General features: G+C 34.0%; 1 protein-coding gene across 1 annotated transcript; it reads left to right on the top strand.

Annotated features, from left to right (window-relative positions):
- The first annotated feature begins 5,483 nt into the window (after positions 1–5,483).
- On the top strand, positions 5,484–7,441 carry LOC117316578 (alpha-(1,3)-fucosyltransferase C-like). Its single transcript, XM_033871239.1, has one exon. The coding sequence runs from the start codon at positions 5,601–5,603 to the stop codon at positions 6,453–6,455; it is 855 nt and encodes a 284-aa protein (XP_033727130.1). The 5' UTR covers positions 5,484–5,600; the 3' UTR covers positions 6,456–7,441.
- The last annotated feature ends 5,856 nt before the right edge of the window (positions 7,442–13,297 follow it).

A 13,297-nucleotide genomic window follows, 5' to 3' on the forward strand; every position in this document is an offset into this window, starting at 1 on the left:
TCTGATCTATAGGAGAAAATTGATATAGGCTTGGCCTGTTATTTAATCCTTTTGACTAATAACATCAAATGTCAATAAAATTTGTTGAAATGAAATTTCTGATCTATATACAAAAATGTAAATGATATTACTGAATGCATAACTAATGCTGATGCCACATCTATTTCCAAAGTAATACATGATAATCCAGCTGATGGAGCTACTAATCTATCCAGCGACCTTGATAATGCAAATATATGGTCCAAGAAATTGGATATAAAAACTCTACTAAGATTGAATCACTAACATTTAGTCGAAAAAGAAATATTCTTTCTCCTGATGTCATTTTCCAAAATGAGATTGTCGAAAATGTTTCAGCTCATAAGCATCATGGTGTATTTATTTCTAAAGATGGTAAGTGGGATCATTATATCAACTTTATTTATAACAAAGCATATAAACGCATAAATTGATTGAAGTCTGTAAAATATAGAATGAATCGTAAAACGTTAATTACCTTATTTACTGCTTACATAAGACCCATGCTAGAATATGGTGATATTATCGTTGGTAATTGTACACAGCAGGGTGCAGCACTTCTTGAATTTATTCAAATAGAGGCTGCTAGAATTATTACTGGACTGCGTAATGGAACCTCACACTTTACGGAAGTGACGACAACACAGCTAGTAATGGCGTTCACACCCGATGCAGTCCGAAATTAATATTTAAATTTCGCGGATATAATTTACAAAATAATGTTTCGGACTGCATCGGGTGTTAACGCCATTACTAGCTGTGTTGTCGTCACTTCCGTAAAGGAAGACTGAATGGTCGTTGTGATCGTAACTTAATTTGAGTTCGGATATAAATTTCTGAGTAATGCGGGCACAACAGTTATTAAATGATGGCCAGCTATGAAGAAAAATAATTTCTGAATCGATGACACAAAGGCTTGTAGCAGTAAAGCAATGCATATTTCAGGGAGAACAGGGATTTCCTCGAGAGGGTAGGCGGTGACCTAGATTTTCGATCTTTTACTTGCTTACCTTTTAGTATTTATAAGGCCGAGGTACGATTTTTTTTTTCAAATTAAGCATGCGACTGTAATACATTAATTTACTCGTCTATAATGAAACATTTGAATTAGAAATATCATAATCATGTCCACAAGTACCTGTGTTCCAATGCGGTGAATTGTAGGACCTGATGTCAAGAGAAGCTGTATGATAGTATCGCGTACACATCACATGTCTATCGATTTACAGGTCCGTGGACGTGTCCAATTCTTGATGCATATTTGTTTGGACAAACGTATAGCCTATAGCGTGACTAGGTCATTAATCTTACAGATATCACACAGATATCTGGGGGGAATCCAGGTAAGGACAGTATACATTGTCGTAAACTAATCAATATTTCAAAAGAACAGCAACTCTGTATCCTTGTAATTTATATTCATTTACTGCATTTTCAAGATTTAGATTTCAACACAGTTTCGTCATAATTAATTAACTGATGATTGGGAGAATTATCTGTGTTCATATATACATATTTTCACGTTTACTAAACATCCTTCCCGGATGGGGCTTTGTTTCAAACGAATATTGATCTTTTTCTATCCATACGTTTTACTTCAGCAATGTAGAAGCTGACAGATGGTGTTGCAATGATACAAAAGTCAATATTTCAGAAATATTGTTGATGTATTGAAATACACGTATGTCTACAGTCTGTAACATCACAAGGTATAGACACCTTTTGTCCATACTCTATTGTTCGGATATGTTTCAAACATTCGGAGTTGTGTTATCAATGCAATCTGACATTGCAAAAAAAAAAACGAGAAAAATCAGAGGAGACAATCGACAATAACGATAACTTACGATATATCGTGCTCGATGTATGTGTGTAGGTGTTGGGTTAGTCACGCCTACCACCAACAGAAATCGGAGTCTATATATGTAGCAGTGTATCAGGTATAGCGAGACTTACCGACCACGTGCACACAAATGTGTAGGATTCGGTCTGATGCGTGTAGCTTTCGGTCGGATGCAGATGTGCCAGACGTTCATACAGTGACATCGTGCATCATGTGAACCGTAAAGGGGTGTGTTGAATTCACTCGTCAACCAGGGATAAAAGTGAATCACGAACTTCAGTATGATAAGAAGAAACAGACATCTGTGCACATACAGAGCTTTACCACTGGGGAGAGTGATCCGACGAAGACTGATGAAGTTGTAAGTATTGATGAAAAGTTCTATCGTCACAATCAGGGAGGTGGGGGCATACTGCGAATTCTCAGGTAACACAAGGATAGGAGGTAGCGGTATAGAGGTTTAAAAACATGTTTGTGTGCCAGAGTGTGAACAAGTACTCATGTCGATGATACTATATTGTTTACAAGAATATCATTTGGGCATATCTTGTATCGAAAGAACGAAAGCGAGTTCGTTAAACCATGTATCAAACACATTTGTAAATTATGTCCTCTTGCTACCTATTTGTTGAAAAAATGGTTCATTTACACGAAAAAAGATTAATCAAAAAAGTTTTTTGTATAAACAAATGTACAACATTGGCTTCACTATTACAAATTAATGCAATAAAAACTATACACACATGTGGTCTTGAAGTATATAAGCTATTTACTGTAGCTGTGATAGCATTTATGTCATCTATATATAAGCCAGTGCTTTGAGTTTAATGCTATTAAGCTAACAAGGCTGTCTTAAACACACATAAAAAAACAAACAAATAAAAACCACGGCTAACACTATAATGTGACCTAGATTAGATATGCCTAAATTGGCTTGTGAAGTCAGCTGAGTTAACCTCACAATCACCTGTCATACAGTCAGTATAACCAGGCTTGTTATCAGCATGCATTGTGGCGTTCTTTACTTTCCGGTTGATTTCCTTTTCCTCTTTCATAACCTGATTTTATAGACAGTAATTAGAGCATATCAGTATGTCATTTGTAAGCAGTGCGTTGAATGATCAAAATATAAATTTTGTAGAATGAAAACTTTTCTATATTTTACTTGGTAAAACGAAATAAAACATCCTACTCAGGATTATAAAATTGCTATAGTTTTCTGAGAAATGTATCAAGTGAACATTTCCGAATAAATAATTTAGTTTTATATATATGTCAGGATTAATTGGTGTAATTTTACTGTGTAGAATGTTAAGTAAATATGTCAGTATCAATTGGTGTAATTTTACTGTGTAGAGTGTAAAGTAAATATGTCAGTATTAATTGGTGTAATTTTAATGTGTAGAATGTAAAGTAAATATGTCAGTATTAATTGGTGTAATTTTACTGTGTAGAATGTAAAGTAAATATGTCAGTATTAATTGGTGTAATTTTACTGTGTAGAATGTAAAGCAAATATGTCGGGATTGATATTGTTGACATATTTACAATAATGACTATATGGTTTTCAGATATGCGTTGATATTTACATTTGGTGTGGCAATGCCCTTATATGTTACTAGTAAATCCCTACCAAAAGCAGCTTCATCTATGAGAGTATAACTGAAGTTGCCCTGAGTATGTGACGTCAGCTGTTACTTGTGCACCGTTCTAGATATTCACCTGACCTGACGGTAGAAAGCGGGAAATTTGAATTTTGGAAGATTTTTTTCATATTTTTTTATTTTTGCGATTCATTAATAGAACGTAAATATAAGCGATAAACTGCCTAGATGCGGCAGACCTACTGGTATAACTGCCACATGTGTCACAGACAAACAATCATGGTGCGCTAGCTGACTTGAATTACATTATTAGATATAATTTAATGTATTGTTGCAGGATATACAACGAGGACGAGGATATTTTGCAATTAAATTAATAACGAAGGCCGCAGGCCTGAGTTAATAATTAAAATTGCAAAATATCCGAGTCTGAGTTAATAATACATGGTTTTAAACCAATCAAAACTGGCGTTGCATAGCAAACATGGTAGAATACCCAATTTAATCACAGTAGTGTTCTATATGGTCCCTGTGTTTGAACTTGCCAGCGTGTTATTATGCACTTATGGTGGTGATGTTTCCTGCATTATGTTAATTTTCTGAATATGATAATTTTTCTGATCACATTGTGACAGTAACTATACTTATCAATTTCACAAAAACACACACATACAACATCACGCACGAACGCACGCATATATATATAAACCAAAAAAGATTCAACATGACAAAATATATATATATTACATATCTGTATTGATATCCGTACATACTCGACACATGTTCTCACATGAATAGAGTTATATATCTAATTAAGTCATAATTTGTTATTACTTAACTACAGTATATATGTTAATGGTAGACTCTTATTTGAATGCTTTTCACGTTGAAACCAGTCAACTAAATAATGATCATGATAATTTTGCAACTTTAACCAAAAAAAATTACAATTACAAAAGGGGTAATATCAATTTAACACTTAATAAATCTGTTCAGCTGTTTGCAAAATGATTTTGATATGGTTTGGCAACCTCGCAACAGCTGTTTGTTTATTTGTTTACTGGATTATCGTCTCATGAAAAGCTAGGGCCATTTTGAGGCGGGGTACCCTAGTAGTAGTTGGTGACTACCTCACTAAACAACATACGGGAGGCCCGTCGCATGCAATCAAGAGCAATTACAGTTAAGTGTCTTGCCCAAGGACTCGGCCATGACAGCCCGTTTCTCAGCTTTGCGAGAAACACAAACCGACACAAGTAGGGTATACAGCTTGATAGCAACTAAATGAGGATGTTGTGAAAGAGACAATGGAATTATGTTATGACCATTAAAGATAAACCACTGAGGGAAACCACTCCTGATCCTGAAGGGAGGCCACAGTAATACAAAGCTAGTATATTGCCCAACAAAAGGCAAAATGAATGGTTCCCCATTAAAATTGGTATCAAATGGTATAGGCGCGAGTCGATGAGACATTTCACATATCATACTTACATACTGAGGCCAGTTTATTGTTTCAGCAAATAATTTTATCTTAATTATCATAACTGTAGCCTATGTCTTTTTCCTTTCAATTTTATTCGTGGTGTTATTCTCTTTGCACGTTTTCAATGCCCGTATGCTGATCTTTGTTGTCCTTGGTGATCAATTTTGATTTACGATGTCGTTAACAGGTAGCTAGGTCTGTTTATTTTCGGGGACTAACATTTGAAATTTACATTACAGAAAATCTGTGACGGCGGTATGGGCGGTATGTGTCATCTGCCTGTCGTTTAAAATCCTACACGACACCTACCAGACGACTAAGATGACACGGAGTATACCACGATGGTATGAAAAGCGACATGTGATCAAGGACTCCCAAAGTCGATGGTCTATACTCAATAGAATTAATGATACAGTCGATATATATTTGGAAAAACTTAAACATTTCGGAGAGGAGGCACAAAATGATGCACAATTTCAACAAAAACTACACAGCGAAGAAAATAAGACACTCCACAAGAACCAATTGGTGAAAATCCTTAGTTGATATAAAAAAAGTAATTAAACCCCGAATTATAAAAGTACATTACTATAACTTACCAGATCACGTGAAACAAACGGCGTTTGCTGACTGCCCTGATGCATGCACTATGACTTGGGGTGTTGATGTCGATATGTCTACAAGTGACGCTGTGATATTCCAAGGTCCGAGTCTCGGGTATACCTATCCAAGGCCACCAAAGAAAACACGTGGACAGGTATGGATACTACACGGAAGTGAGTCTCCTGTATATTGGCGTGGATCTTTGTCAAAATGGCGCGGTCTTTTCAACTTGACCATGGCATATCGACGAGATGCCGATATTCGACATTCTTATGGTGATTTTAGGAAACGCCCAAATGTTCTTTCAAATATTACGAATGACTCACCTAAACCAAGTTCAAATAATCCCGTCAGCTGGTTTGTAACTCATTGTACTACGTCATCAAAACGAGAGGTTTTCATCAAACAGCTTTCCAAATACATCAAGATTGATATATACGGTGCCTGCGGTCAGTTAAAATGTCCTTTGAGTAAAGATAAGGAATGTTTGAACAAATACAAGTTTTATTTAGCTTTTGAAAACTCTATTTGTACTGATTACATAACCGAGAAAGTTTTTAAAGTTTACCAGACCACTTTTAATACAATACCGGTTGTACGAGGGTTCAAAGGTCAAGCTTCCATGTTTTTGCCTCCCGGAAGTTATATAAGCACAGACGATTTTTCATCACCAAGGGAACTCGGTAAGTTTATAGAAAAAACATCAAAGAATATTACAGCGTTTCAACGTTATTTTCAATGGAAACATTTCTACGAATCTTTTAGCTATGAAACTAATCCGTTTTGTGAATTATGCCGGAAGTTACATCGGCCCGAATCTTACAGACGCTTATATTACGATATCGAAGCTTGGCTTAAAGGAGAAAATGAAGCAGTTTGTGGGCGGATTGATGATGTTTAGTTTGTGAACTTGATTAACCTATTTGATAGCGCCGTCTGATCGGCAGAAAGGTGACTTTTCCCCCCAACACAGTAATTTCCTGAGAACCAACATGATGGTACATCGATAATTAGTCATAAAAAATATTTAGTGTTAAAATCTTCTTTTTTTTAATCATTATCAAACACATATTATGCGACACTTTTTTAATGTTGACGCATGGTTAAAAGTTTATCAATAGAATTCGAATAAGTAATTGTGAGTGCTACTTGTAATTGGCCATGTTTTCCTTTCTATACGGCAGTTAAGAAAAAGAAATTTGTCAAATTTGTGAGACAATTGTCAGTAGGCATATTTGCGTTATCATCCACCTTTATGCTAGCACAATACTCTGTATGCCCTATTTATCCATACTAGCACATTACAGCTTAATCTCTGTTAGACATAGCATAATACACTCCTATACTCGAATTCACTTAAATCATCTCTAGATGTTATACCAAAATGAATCTTGACTTTAGTACGAGTGAAAATAAATGCTTCCTTAGAAAATAATTCACTGTGTCAGAAGCTACACCTCTTCATATAAGTTAGGTATTAAAATCTTGTGTTTTTTGTAAAACCTTTTTAGATTGCAGGTGATAGCAACTGCTGGTGAATGTTTAAATTCCCCAGGCTTGCCGTAACGGTGTGTTCTCCATTTGCCCACTTTTTTTAGAACAAAGAAAAGTGTATACATAGGAGAACAATGGAAAACCAATTATAGTCAGTTCTATAATAATTTTACCTGTGTTTACCTGTATTATTTACCTGTGCTAAAAAGTGGGCAAAAAGAGAGGTATATTTATGTACCTGAGAAGTGGGGAAAATAACACTAAGTTATAGTTTTTTTTTTTTTTTTATCATTTATTCGTGAATTTCATCATACACACATCATATTTACATACATTTAAGGATTGAATAATGTTATGTTGAGGTGTATGGGGGTATAAACCTCAATAGGTCTTGAGACAAATTTTATGAACTGCAAAGGCAGTTCATAATAAATTTGTCTCAAGACCTATTGAGGTTTATACCCCCATACACCTCAACATAACTTTATTCAATCCTTATATTTATATTTGTTTGATATTTTGTACGATATTTTGTCTTTTTTCACAAATAGGGACTTGTGCAAGTCTACCACAGAACTTACCGAAATGTACGTCATCACTCTTCGTCTACATATGGTTAATACTTTCAGGATTTCTTTCGTGAACAAACTTAATAGCGAATTAAAACAAATATTAGTTTTAAAGGAATTTATTTCATATAAATATGATCACTTTTGAAAAGGAATTAAAAATATATAGTCTAAGCTCAACAAATGTATTCCTACGCCGGACTTGATATAGTTCATTGAAAAATGACTCGAGTTAACTGTGGTAGGTTCATTGAGTCTGAATTGTGTGGAAATATAAATATATATATATAAGAAAGAACACACATTAGATAGTTAACATATCCACAAACATTATACATAAGCACTGGTAATACATTATAATATATATACTAAAATCATTTTTCATACATTTTATATTACATTCTTCAGTTAAAAAAGGACATTATATTCACACATATATATAATATTAGATACATAACATATTTACAAACATATATAGCAGATTATACATTAAGCACTAGTAATACATTAGCAGTAACATATTGCATTTTATCATTACACTTGCATAATATAATACAATTTACGTAACACTTCAGTTGCGTCAGTCGGCGGTCGATGTTTCTGTACTTCTTGCATCTTGGTCTGGTTGGTCCTCCTGCGTCCTTCTGTATCCTGTCGATCTCGTTGCTCGCCTGGATCTCCTGGAACACTCTGATGATTGTGTATATGTTGGGGTGGGATTGACGGACTTTCTTCTTCAGCTTCCCGTGCCAAGCTTCCAGGTTGTTGGTGGTCTGGTGTCCTTCTGTTGCGTAGTGGTTCCAGGTCTGTCGGTCTCCTTCCATCCACTGGGATACAACATAGTCGGTGAAGGGTAGGGTGTCCACGGGTAGGTCAGCATCCTCCAGCTCCTCTAGCGCATTAAACCAGACGTCCTCCACTTAATCATCAGCAGCAGCTTGGATCATAATTGACCAATGGTCACCTATAATCATCCACCCTCCCCCCATAGTAATTAATTAACATCAGCTTGGATAACGACCGGAATTCTCTTTACATAAACATAGATAGTACATAGGTAAACGAAATTTAAATGCTGACATATATTTTGAATTGTACAACATCAAATGAAAATACATCTTATTACTTTTAATATTAAACATTAATAGCTTTTAAACAATTTTTTTTTCATATAAAGTACTGTATATTTAAATATAAATACTTATAAACAGGTACATTGCGCATCATAAATAACAACAAAATAATAATACTGTAATCAATGTGTATTTTTTCCTATATAAAGTACTGCATAAAATTATACATGTAGCTACTTATATCTTATAGTTCCTTATAGGTATGAGCCATGTAGCACAGGTAATACAGGTGAAAATCCCAGGTAAATAACAGGTAAAAACAAGGTGAACTACTCTGAAATAGACTATAATCCCTATCACAACATTTCCCCCATATTGTGATTTTAAAAAGTGGGCAAATGGAGATACAGCCGCCGTAACTTGCAGCTTGTCGCATTTGAATTCTTCCGAATAGAGACACGATTCCGAATACACACATGTATTTAATGTTCTTCAGAAATCCTGCATTGATAATTATGAAGTTTATTAAAATTATAAAACTGTATAAGTTGGATATTTATGATACAATAAAATATGTCAAAAATTGACATTACTTGGATCTTTCACCTTTTTATCTAGATTTCGATATTTGTTTTTCGACCTATTTTGAGTTTTTTAATCTCCTCTTCTGATCAAACCTTTAGGCACTTCGAATCGTTATGAACCCTAGAGAGAAGAAACAGCTGTGTATATATATATATAAGACAGTTTTATTCCTTATTGCTTTTATATATCTTACCCTAAATTTGTGTTAAAAGTGATAAGCCTTCTGTTATTTTTTAACAATGTTATTTATTTATTTATCTTGTCATTAAACGCTGTGAATACAAATTTTGTAACAGACAAATTTGACCGTGTCGGTCAAAAGCCACCTCTAAATGTTCTATCAATAATTAGTGAGATAAAGGGTCCAGGGTTGGGGGGTTTTTTTTGGGGGGGAGGGGGGGGGGGGGGGGGGGGAGAGTGATGATAATTGGCGAATGTGATATGAAATTATGTGGTATACAGATAGTATGTCAAGAATCTGAATGAATGTTTGGAAACCAAATTCAACAATCTGAATGAATGGTTGGAAACAAAAGTCAAGAATCTGAATGAATGTTTGTAGACTACAGTCAAGAATATGAATGATTGGTTGTAACCAAAAGTCGTGGATCCGAATGATCTGAATGAATAGTTGGAAATAAAAACGACAATGAATTGAATGCTCTAAATGATGTATTGTGCCTACAACCTTTGTCTGATTTATAAGTCTCACCCGCCTATATATATTTTGGGGTAGGAGATCGTAAATTTGATATTTTGGGGTAGGAGATCGTAAATTTGATATTTGGGGTAGGAGATCGTAAATTTGATATTTTGGGGTAGGAGATCGTAAATTTGATATTTTGGGGTAGGAGATCGTCAATTTGATATTTTGGGGTAGGAGATCGTAAATTTGATATTTTGGGGTAGGAGATCGTAAATTTGATATTTTGCACGCAAGGCGTAGCTACCATTGTAGTTCGCTTAATTATGTTTTTTGATGACAAGTCTTGTAAATAAGGAGACTTGTATTTACCGTAATCTACAATAAAAAAAAAATGTATGTTTCTAGAACGTCTTTCACTATTTTTACAGATGCAAGTAATAATATGATCAAAACTTTTATTCTTTTAATGCTGAATTAAATTTTGTTTGAAAATTCCTACTTACCGTGGCCCAGTATTCAAATGTCTTTGGATATGTATTTACTACACTAAATCTAGTAATAAAGTTTTATAAGTTAATATTACTGCTAAAAACCAAACATGTTTACTTTTCGTAGAAATGATAGTTTTCTGTATGTACATTTATATTGGGAAATTAAGGGCGTGGATAAATTAAAATAACGTGCGTCTTATCCTTTGTATACGCTTGATAATAAATATGTTTAAATCGAGCATTTGTCTATACGAATTTACACAACAGTATCAAGTTTAGAGTTTGTATTTATTCAATACTAAATTGTTCAATATAGGGGCGTTTCACTTTCGTAGTCCGTGATGTTTTATTAACAAAAATCTTGAAATCAATGAGGGTAACTACAAATCCCAAAAAATGAACAGGGAAGAAATGCTGATGGTGTGATTACCAGTAAGGTGTTTGGAAGGGAAAACACTGCGACTTATCACTCTAATTTGAGAACCTTGAAAACTGCTTCGTCACGTTCCCTGGTGATTTTTGTCACGTGACTATGAAAACACACAGTGATCGATGCGCAGCGAGACATATCAAATCGCAAAAAAAAACAACAAAAAAACTGGAAAATGTATCAAAAGAAAAACACTTATTAAAATAAGTCTATTTTAATAAAAGAAAGACATATTATAGGCACAATTATAATGATTAATTCTATAAATCACTAATCTTTATAAGCCATATATTAATATGACAGGAAATAGATAACTACATGATCATTAAAATCCCATACAACTTACAACGTGACATGCACTTTTCCAAGTAACACCACTAAAAATTAAAACCGGACATTTGTAGGATTGGATGTCGCAAGTCCTTTTACAAGATTAAGCATATCGTACGAGTTTGTGGTGGTTTTGAGACTAGGTAAAGAGAACGAAGAAAGATAATTTAATATTGTTTTTTTTTTAAATTTTTTTTTTTTTTTTTTTTAATTTTGGTGATTAAATTATAACCGAACTCAAGTAACAACAAGTGCAATCAATAATTGCGAAAGCTCACCGGCGGTAGCCATCACACTTATCACACTTATCCTTAAAACCTATAGCTATTGTCACCGCTTTTGAGAGATGAGCACGCAACGCGCTTTTTACCAACCAACCAACCCCCCACACCCACCCCCACCCTACCCCACCCCACCCCGGTTGGTGTTTTGTAAAATTACTTGACTACTGTGATATCTTTAGTGGCAAATTTGCACAAATATGCAAAACTGTAAGGTTTGTCATCATTCTGTTAACTTATTTTGCAATGAAAATATAACATAAAGTTGAATTTTGAATGTTTATAAAATATCACACAAACGTGTCCCGGTTAGCTCAGTAGGTTGGTGCGAAATGTTCCACGGAGGAGGCCGGGGTTCAATTCCCGCAGCGGATTTTTTTTTTTTTTTTTTTTATAAATATATTATTATTATTATATCTATCTATATTTTAATAAAAGATATATATTCGCATGTGTGTTTATAGTTGTTTTAATTCATATTTGCTCGGAATGTAAATGGTCTTTTAACACAAACAACAGTAAGGCTAAGCTGTAGTACAGTAAGCTAAAGATAGATTTAGTACTATCTTTTCGTAGCTCATTTGCAAATATAATTTTATAATAATTTCAATATCTTAAATCAGTGCATTGACGCAGAAAATAATTTGAGCCGCTCGCCAATTTGACGCTTCAAATTTTGACTACCACTAGTGCTGCATGTAAGTTCTTTTGTGTTGTCCTATATACACACTCACCAAAGTGTAGGTTAGTGGTCAGTGACACTAATTGACCACAAGGAGTTAATTACAAGAGTCAGCCAACCGTGAAACACTCCGACTGTCGCCAGATTGGGTCACAGGTGAATTCTCCAATTAACAACTTTACCTGAAGTGAAATTGTGTTATTTACAACCTAGATATATTTGCTAAGAAACAGTATATTTCAATTGATTTAAGAATGTTGGGATAGAACTGCAACCATTCTCTCAAAAAAATCGGCAAAATCTCTCTTTTTTTTCAATTGAAACTTAAAACGCTATAATAGCAACACAAATTAAATAAAGATTTCATACAGAAATTGAATTTAAGTAGTCAATCATATATAATTCATAATCTTACTTATCAAGGTAAAGTAATAATACAAACTGGTAATTGCGTTGCCTTTGTATAATTTATATGAAATACCACATAAAACTGCAAATCACCATTCTACTGTGCCACGCACTCACTATTTCTGGCATATTATGTAATATGTTATAACCATGGATACTATATTAAATCATTATCTTTTATTCTGATTTTGTATTATACAAGTTCATGTGGAATTTGCATAATGAGGATGTTGGAATTATAAAACGTGTAAAAAAAAGTTATGGTGTAAACATATGTATATCAAAATAGGATATTCTTAAAATTTAAATGATTTCAATACAGCAACCTTTGTGTTGATTATTGAATAATATACAGTTTATTCAAGTGTCTTTAATATTTCAATTTATGTCTTAATATTTCAATTTCTACTCAAGTTGGACTCGATGAAACTACCAAACTTAATCTGTTTCATTTGCTCATGAATTTGACCAGATTAACACTGATCAGTGCGTATGAATACATGGTTAAAATCCTTCCGCGGAACGATTTCACTTTTTCTACATTGTTGTTATAAACATGGATTAATTATTAAAATTATCAAATTGATAATGTATTCTTGTATTTCAAGAAAGACCAGATATGCTAGATACTTCTATTTTGACAAAATAATGCTGTTTTTAATCCTAAAATTGCGGACTATTTTACTCGACCGACTAGACATGCACAATCCGGAACTCCTCGGGCTTTCCCCATTTGGACTTGCACAAGCTTTGA

This window comes from Pecten maximus, chromosome 18, assembly GCF_902652985.1.
Source record: "Pecten maximus chromosome 18, xPecMax1.1, whole genome shotgun sequence".
Lineage (NCBI taxonomy): Eukaryota > Metazoa > Mollusca > Bivalvia > Pectinida > Pectinidae > Pecten > Pecten maximus.